At 30.9% G+C, this 9,161-nt stretch overlaps 1 protein-coding gene across 1 annotated transcript; it reads left to right on the top strand.

Moving 5' to 3' along the window:
* Nucleotides 1–2,888: 2,888 nt before the first annotated feature.
* LOC121114063 (uncharacterized) lies at nucleotides 2,889–8,499 on the top strand. The gene is made up of 4 exons (XM_040707896.2): nucleotides 2,889–3,069; nucleotides 5,733–5,866; nucleotides 6,064–6,159; nucleotides 8,011–8,499. Exons 1-4 carry the CDS (start codon nucleotides 3,033–3,035, stop codon nucleotides 8,326–8,328), a joined length of 585 nt encoding a protein of 194 aa, XP_040563830.1. The 5' UTR covers nucleotides 2,889–3,032; the 3' UTR covers nucleotides 8,329–8,499.
* The last annotated feature ends 662 nt before the right edge of the window (nucleotides 8,500–9,161 follow it).

Raw genomic sequence — 9,161 nt, 5'->3', positions numbered from 1 at the left:
CGGCGAATGTTTCAATCGATTTATTGAGGAGTAAGTTTGGTGAGCGTCTTATCTCCAGAGATGGACCAGTCAATTGACCGCGTTGCTCGTGCGATTTAACGCCTTTAGACTATTTTCTTTGGGATCATGTGAAAGCCCTGGTCTACACTAATAATCCGTTGACGTTAGAAGAGCTCAGAACAAATATTCAACGCAAAATTGCTGCAGTTTCAGCCAATTTATGCAGAAAAGTAGTCGAAAATTGGGTTCAACGATTTGACTTCGTAAAACGTTCACGTGGTGGTCATTCAAACAACATCGAATATTATTCATAAATTAACTTGAATGTATTTCAACGGCAAATAAAGAAATCGTCGATATCTCAAACCGTTTTTGTTTTATTTAAAAAAAAAATGTGAGCGCTGTTAATGAAAACCCCTTTATTTACTATTTATGTTTTTTATTAAAATCTTATGAAAAAATAAGATGTTTACTTCATAATTTGGATCGATAATTCTCATGAACTGTTTGCCTATAGTTAATCGTTCAAACACATTCAACAACTTTTTCAAGTATAGAAACAACGATATTTTAAATATGCAAATTGTACTTAATATACCAATGAAGGAAGAAATTATGGCATGAAGTCTGTTTTAATTGACGATGCTTAAGATCCCGTTACTGAAAGTAAATTATTTAATACTAACTAGTCGTGTTGTGTCAGTCCCTATTTAGGACCAAGGATTGCAGTCTACTCCGGTCCCATCTAATCCAAAATCACTTGTCGGTCTTAAAACAAGGTAAAATTGATCTCTCATGACGTCATTGAGGGTTTTCCCCGGTATTCATTATTCCATTAAATAATAAAATAAATGATAGAGCTAAGTAAAAATTTAATATGTTTGTATTATATTGTTTGGCTTAATAAAATATCGACATTTTAAAGAAAAATTCAAAGGACTGACAATTAAGACCGGTTTCAAGGACTGACACTTCTAGGGACCGATCGTCTTAAGAAACAGTCTAAAGGACAGAGAGTTTTATAACCGATCGGACCGGTCCAAATACTGCACTGGATCAAATAAATAAGGACTGATACAAAACTAGTATCAGGTATGTACAGATCAAAATACCGGCTCTTTTTGGAGAACCGGCTCTTTTGGCTCGGCTCACTTCTTCTTTAAATAAGAAGAATTGAACGTGATATTATTTTTTGATCAAAATATATAAAATATGTATATAATGGGAAGAGAGTTTGGATTAACTTCTATGATGAAATTCGTGAAAGATGAAAAAGTTGTCCATGTTTCCTACGTTAGAAAGTGCATTTATAATTAATCATTCATTTGTTGGTTTTTTTAATTTTTTAAAGTTTAAATTAATGTTAAACATGACGTCATGGCTGATATGATGACGTCATTTAGTGAATATTTGCATCCATAAAATTTAGGACGAGACCGGACGTTAAATTTTTGAGACCAATACATCCCAGTAGGGCATGAATAAAATAAACAAAAATCCCCGGAAGATGGTGTGATAGTCTGTAGCTTTTGTTCAAAATAGTTGTTTAAAAAAATAATGTATACTCAGAAGAATTTTCATAACATCCTCTATATGAATAACATAGCTGTATATTTATATTTAATAATTTTATTCTTCAGGGAGTTGTATTTTTTTGCCACAGTAAGGCACCACACTGTCGTTTTGTTTATAAGCAAGTATAAGTAAACCACTCTCATGCCTAATTGGTAAATGGAGTTACTTTATTATAATATTAGTGAAAAATAATAATATTTTTTAGATTTATGACTTTTTCAAGTATCGATAATAGGGAGAGACCGATTTCAAGTCACACATTAAGAACCGATACATTCGTAGAAGTTTCTGTTTATCAATTCATAAAACCTTTTTTTACTTACTTTCCTCTACTCACAGTTTAGATGTACGTAAATAATCAACTTTGACCGGGCCTCTCACTCCCATCTCCAAGATCCCTTACTCTCACCTTCTTTAAGTTCAGCTCTGGATTGAAACAATATGAGGTCATTAAATATCCATCTTTAAAGTGGGAAGGAAATGTGAGGTGAAGAATTTTTCATGGAATACATTTACTGGAAATGAAATTACACGGAATGAATAGACATGGAATACATTTACTGGGAATGAATTGATCTAGCACCAATGGATTTACATAATTATAGACACTCTAAACCATTGGACACGCCTCATCTCACAATACAGATGCGCAGATATACTCTAAAAACTAATAAATATCATATGCTATTATGAAATTGGAAATTTCCTTGGAAATATTTTTGTTGGCGTGTATTTGTAGTAGGTCTAAAACCCCAGGAAATTCCGGAAAAACGGGATTTTGTAATCTGAAGAAATTTTTTTTATGAATATATATACTTCATTTATGTATATTAATCTTCTGGAAAGTTTTAATGCTGAAATGTTTTCCTCAGAAACAAACATTTGATAAGTCTTGAATTACTTATAAAATACTCTGCCAGTCAAAATACCTAAAGAAATAACCAAAGTCCACACTTTTGATATGTTTTATGGTCCATCCTAAAAACACACACAATATACTGAGTCCACCTTTATCTTTTTAGGCCCCATTCATTTTTCTCGCATGTCTCTGCGTGGGTACATTTTCATCACTGAGAATGAAGTATGTAATTTAATCCGTTGGGAGAGTTCATGGAAAAACTCTTTATAGGTACATATTTTTCATCATGCCTATGTTTATGTGTGTGCACCTGCATTTTAGAGGAGTTAAACCCTTCAGGAATCAACATCATCATCATCTCAGTCTTCATACCAGCAACTCGTCTTGTTGCGGGCGAGCACTTTTTTGGGAACAAGGTGGCCATGATATTTATATGTAAGTTACATATAATTATTTGTTTATTTACTTCTGAGTACTAGTCCAGGTTTATAGACATATTGCGAAGAGGAACCATACATCGTTTGTTAGTTAGTTACAGAAGAGGACCTTTGATTCATTCCTAGTTGTTTTTTCTAACATTCGTAAGACTCAAACAAAAATGAAATTCCTATTTACATCCATCTTTTTACTCTCACGTAAGTTATTTTACAACTCAATTATCCTTTTAAACTGCTCGAAGGACCTCCTCTTCTTATATATATATAATAAGATCGGGTTGGACACTTAATAATTAATGTTTTAAAGAACTAAAATAAGTGAAATAGGTTCTTCCTATTAATCTATTAAGGACCATTAAACAGATTTATTTTTAGATTTGACCAAAATGGAATGATATTTATTACTCTTTAGCAAACACCAATAGCGTTTTTCTCTGTCTCACTCTTTCGAAAATAACAGCAGTCATTGATAGGTGTCTTATTTAAGTCAATAAATATAAACCCGTGTAGGGAGCAAAAATCAGTTTTTAGGGTCATTTATACAATCTTAAAATATAGTATACAATACATTTTTTTTAAAAGATACATTTAATCCTTTCACTTTTTGGGTTAGAGGATCATTTCAAAGACATATTAGGTACTCATGTGTCTACTTTTTATTCTGAGTATCCCGAAATTACGTATGAATAAAAAATATATAGGTGTGAACAAACATGGAATTAAAACCTGCATTTAAAGACATGTGAACCTCCCTCGGATACCATTCAAACTGGTTTAATACTAGGCCCACAATTATTTGAGGAAACCACGGGTACATATAATATATAAATATATATTTGGCCGCAATGACACACAATATATCTTCTTTACAATAATAATAAAAAAAAATATGTAACATTAATTGTGTTTACTGTAAATATTAGTGTTTTTTTTTTGTAAAACAGGCTGACTCATTGGTTATTATTACTTTTTGATTGATTGGGTTTTTTGAAAGATGATAACTGCATCGTTTGGGTTGGTATGCAACCTACTTTATACCATGTTTTTTATATGGAAAAGTGAGTGTTTCTTCCTTTTTTTAAAGAAGGGAAAATAATTTAAGGTTCGTTTAACATATTAAATATTTGTGGTCTATTGGTTTTCTAAAGAACTTAAAAGAACAAAGAAACAGGTTTTTATTTCGGGGTAATTTTTATGAGACCTTTTTTTTTTTTCTCCGACTTGAATATATTTATTAAACAATAGTATATTTATTTAATAGATAAAAAATATCCCTTAAAGCCCAATCGCCCCATGGATCTTATTTTTTATTTTAGCAAGTTGTGTCGTAATTCAATCAGGGGAAATACGTGTCCATATACACATAGATTGATTTATAGGATAAGGAATCTAGGAACTACGTTCTATCTCTGGATCATTATTACAAGTGTGTGAAATTGCGCAATATGTACATATATTGGGGAATTAACACCAAAACAATCTTGAACAAAAATCAAGATAAGGAGAATTGTTCAATTTGTTTACTTACATCATAATTACATAGATCACCAAAGTGAATAGAAATACAAGGTTAGACCATCATATGATCGGGCTTGCTAGAATTTTCAATCTAATCTATTGTACCGACGGCAAGACAGGCATATTTTGACAAAACACACAACCACTCATGGTATATGACGTTCCTATTGCTAGAATTTTCAATTTAATGTATCGTACCGACTGCTGTACAGCAAAAACAGATTTGGATAAAACACGCAACCACTCATCTACTATGATGTCAATATTAAAAGCGTGGTGGAAATCAAACATCAGTCGTGCACGCGTTATGGTATAACCTTGTATTTCTATTAACCTTGATACAGCACAATATTTCAAAGACATATTTACCCATAATTAAAATTTATGAATAAATAAGATACTCATGAATGTTGAAATTATTTCAAAAAGGACTTTCATTTGACTTGACCCCTTTACCAATGATATATATGGTTTTCAAATCGATGTTAATTTAAAAAAAAATCTGAAGAATAACATTTATCTGTAAAATAAAAATACCAAAAGAAATATATATCAGCTGTCGATATCTTAGTTTTTGGAAAGAGAGAGTTTGAGAATCATCAATCTTCTGATAAAAAAGCATCATGACGAATTTAGAAGACCCATGGGTCTTTGATTCATGAATGGATCCTTTCTCTGGGAAAACTACACCTTTTAAACAATCCATCAAACCCTTTTCGTTCATCCCTGTTGAATTTTATTATGATTATTTTTTAATCAAAGAGTTCCTGAAGTTTATGAACTTTCTTCCGCTTTGTAGTCCCGACCTAATCTAATTAGTCAACTTGACATATTGAAGACTCACTAGTTTCAGTTCAATCTATACCTATTGGTTATTTTTTGAAGCACTCGAATCTGGGTAAAAGCTCACCGAAATTAAAAATGATTCTATCACTTAATTTTTCCTTTAAGATAAGATATAGAGTCTGTCACAGAAAGGTAGAAATTGAAAACGGGATATCTTGTAAAAAACCCGTTAAGGGGTTAATTTTGTCCCAATACATGATTTCCAACAAAATTTATCTTTTTCAAATTTTTTCATTGAGACGATGAATTTTTGCTCTTTTTAGTACAATTTTTCTGCGTCTTCAAGGGATGAATCCGAATAATTTGTTGATATAAAATTGCCCAAATAATGGTAAGTATCCAGTCTCAATTTTTAGAAAAATAATTCTAGTTTGTTTTGTGATGACGGACGACATAATATGTACCTTTAATGATGACTCACTTTTTAGTTTTTTTTATGGGAAGCATTGGATCCTTTACAAAATAATTATAGTTAAATGTTATTCTCTCTGTTCCAGTATCATCCTCTGCCTTCTCTGTTAAATGGATAGAGGCTCAAAACGGAGAAATCCCAGAGAATGCTGTTAAGTTTAAGCATTCTTATACAGAATATACAAACACAGTGTACTGTCGCGCAAAGGATGAGGAATCGGTGAGTGGTAGGGACGTTGTTATTCCTTTTGACAAAATTTCTAAAAATAAACAACATAAAATACTGAATTAAAAAAACTCAATATTATTTCACTTTTGCAATTTTTTACAAATTTGGTGTGGGGAAGCAAAGTAACATAAAATTCATGATTGGTATAAATATCTTATGAATGAATTGTTAAATTTTTTTTTTTTCAGGACAATTTACACTCTGGTATAATGCATGAAGGAGAAGAGGCATGCGAATACCCAATAGTCAGCTCTAATTCTGTCGCATATGCAAGTGAATATGAGGTATATATTTCCCAATATTTTTATTTAAATGATGAGAAAGCAGTTTTTATGTGTTTCTATAAAGGAGTGTTTGTCAATTTAGATAAAAGGAATATTCATTATAAATGTATAATGTTTTAAGGAGGGGTTTTGTACGATGTAATCAATTCATTAGTCAATAAATGTTTTCAAAGGGATATTTATTATGAAATCCCTCTAATTTCTCAAGTATTTGTTCAACAGCTCCAGACAATGATGCATATTAGTCTCCTTGTATAGACGGTTTGTTAGCTCACTAACACAAATTTAAACTGTATTTTGTTGTCAGTTGTCGATTTTCTTGCTTTTTCCCCCTTAATCAGTGTTCTCAACTTTGATTATTCGAATTCGAATAGCTCATGCTGTTAAACTTTGAACAAATTCCAACAATTACTGAATTACATTGTTGGAAAGAATAGGCTAACTACCCTACTAATTGTAGGAGCTTTTTTTTGTTTGTTTATTTTCCGGGGAAAGGTTGCGAGATTCCATAAAGATGATGATGTGATCTGAGCCAGAGTTTCACTCTTTCCTCAATGGTACATTTTTTCTCTACTCCCAACCTTACCTTTTTGAATAAAAACAAAAAAAAGGGTAAAAACAATACCTAACTATCCTTAATTTTAGTATGCTATGGTGCTAAAAAGTATTAACGCCCTTTTCAATTCATAATAGACAGAGTCAGTTCTATTAATCCAAAAAAGAGTTAACTGTTGAAAACTACGGAAGAGAAAAAATATATAAAGAGAGTTACCGTTGAAAAAAAAACAAGAAATTTTTTTCATTAAAAATAATAATCAGATTTAAAATGCAGTGAGGAACATTAAAAAAATTGAAGCGCCGTCTATGTTGTTAACATGTACCTATTTATCACTGCTAAAATTTGAATAGTCACTGTCTGTTTTGTATATCTATGTAGAAAACTCTATGTATAAATATATATATTTATTTTTTTAGATATTTTTTTGAAAAAAAAATCCAAAATTAAATTTTTAAAAGAAAAATTTCAAAAATCCATAGCTATTAACAAAAATTAATTTTTTTGGAACGAAATTTCAAATTTTTTGAAAAAAACTCTAAAAAATCTATAGCTATTAAGTGAAAATTAAATTTTTTGGAACGAAATTTCAAATTATATATTTAAAAAAAATGAATATTAAAAAATTCATAGCTATTCATAGATAATTACATTACCTCACTAACACAAAAGTTTACACTGTATTTTGTTGTCAGCTGTCGATTTTTGTGCTCCCTCCCCCATTATCAGTGTTCTGGACGTTTATAAATAGCCAGATGGCGGCAGAAGGCCTGTCACCCACTGCGGATGTAGTCCTAGTGCTCACTGACATCGAGTTTGAGGGTCTCGGTGTTTGGATTAAGGACCCGGAAGGCCTTTTGGTTGCATCTTGGAGGGTTTAAAAAAACAACAACATTGACTGAATTTGATTAGCCTCTTTTTATCAACAGTTTATGAAAAATAACCCTATACTTGGGAAAAATTGGCTAACTACCACATTCCTGTAATATGATTATTACGGATTATTTTTTTTTCACAATCAATTTTTATTTCTTCACTTGCTCTTTATTAGTAATGTCATGAACTCGAATTATCTCCAGTTAAGCTGTTAAAAAATCCTACTATTACATAAATATAGAAAAGTCTAACAGTTGGAAAAAATTGGCTAAGCAACTACTAACAACTGATTTTGTAAATTGGTTGTATCTCTATATTTGTGAATGAAAGTTTGAGAAATAAAATAAAGATGACATCATGTCATAGACAAATAAAAAGACTTAGATACTAATATGCTCAACCATTAAATCCTTTTTCAGATTCTCTCTTTGGACGATAGTAAAGATCGCATTCAATTCCGATTCCGCCTTCCAGGAGAGCCTGTTCCTCCAGGGGCTGTTAAATGTCACGATGATGAAATTGAAGACTGCTACTTTGGAAGATCCATGTACTCAGATGGGATTTGTGAAGAGGAGCTTGGAAAAATTGATCCAAGCTCGGAGTTAATATATGTTGCAGCTTACAAGGAAGTCCATGCCTGTCCTTTTTTCCTTTATTTGACAGACTCGGCCTCCGTACAAAAGGATGGACATCACATTTATCCACATGAACATTATAATCGATTTTTACAGCTCTAATAAAGAAGGTCACTAGACGGCGCATACTTTCGGTTATTTTTTTAGGAGTACTTATTTAATTATATTTATTAGAATCTTAAGCTATGATGATAACGTATAAACTTATTTAATTTCAAGAGTTAATTTATTCATTGTTCAAAATACCCTAATAAATTATTTAATTAACATAAATCTATGTACTCGTATTTATCAAAATACAGTACTTATTTTGCATTTTTATTCATATATTACTACAACAGCATATTTACCCGCTGACTAAAACCTTCATTTACTATTGCTATTTACGCAATAAATTCCAGAATGACCATTAAGATTTTCAATTGTAGTACTAGGTTTGGTGTTTAAAGCCTTTTTTAAGAAACACCTTTTCTTTTCATAATTTCGATTCAGAGTTAAATGAACATGTATATAGATGGAAACATAAAAATATTCTAGCATTCAAAAATTTACTCATTTATTAAGTTAATCTAAATAAAGTTCATTATTGATAAGATTTCCAGCTCTTTTTAGAGAACCGGCTCTTTCGGCTCCCAAAGGGCTCTTCAGATTTTTTTGTTACTTTAATGGATATATTACAATTACAGAGGCATCAGCACAGGGGCATCCACAGGGAGTGGGCTGGAGAGAATGTTGCCCCTGAAACTATTCAAATTTTCAAAAAAATTAATTGTTAAAAAATTATTTCCAAAATGTTATTTTTCAAAAAAAATTTTATGAAATTTTTTATTTTTCAAATGTTTTTTCAAAAAATTATAATTTGCAATTTCATTTTGGGAAATTGGGAACTGGGAAATGTTGAAACATTTTGTATAAAATTTAATATTTGAAAATTA

The sequence above is a fragment of the Lepeophtheirus salmonis genome, chromosome 3, assembly GCF_016086655.4.
Source record: "Lepeophtheirus salmonis chromosome 3, UVic_Lsal_1.4, whole genome shotgun sequence".
In the NCBI taxonomy this organism is placed as follows: Eukaryota; Metazoa; Arthropoda; class Copepoda; order Siphonostomatoida; family Caligidae; genus Lepeophtheirus; species Lepeophtheirus salmonis.
The sequence above is the reverse complement of the archived record's forward strand: the minus strand, read 5'-3'. Positions and strand labels throughout refer to the sequence as shown.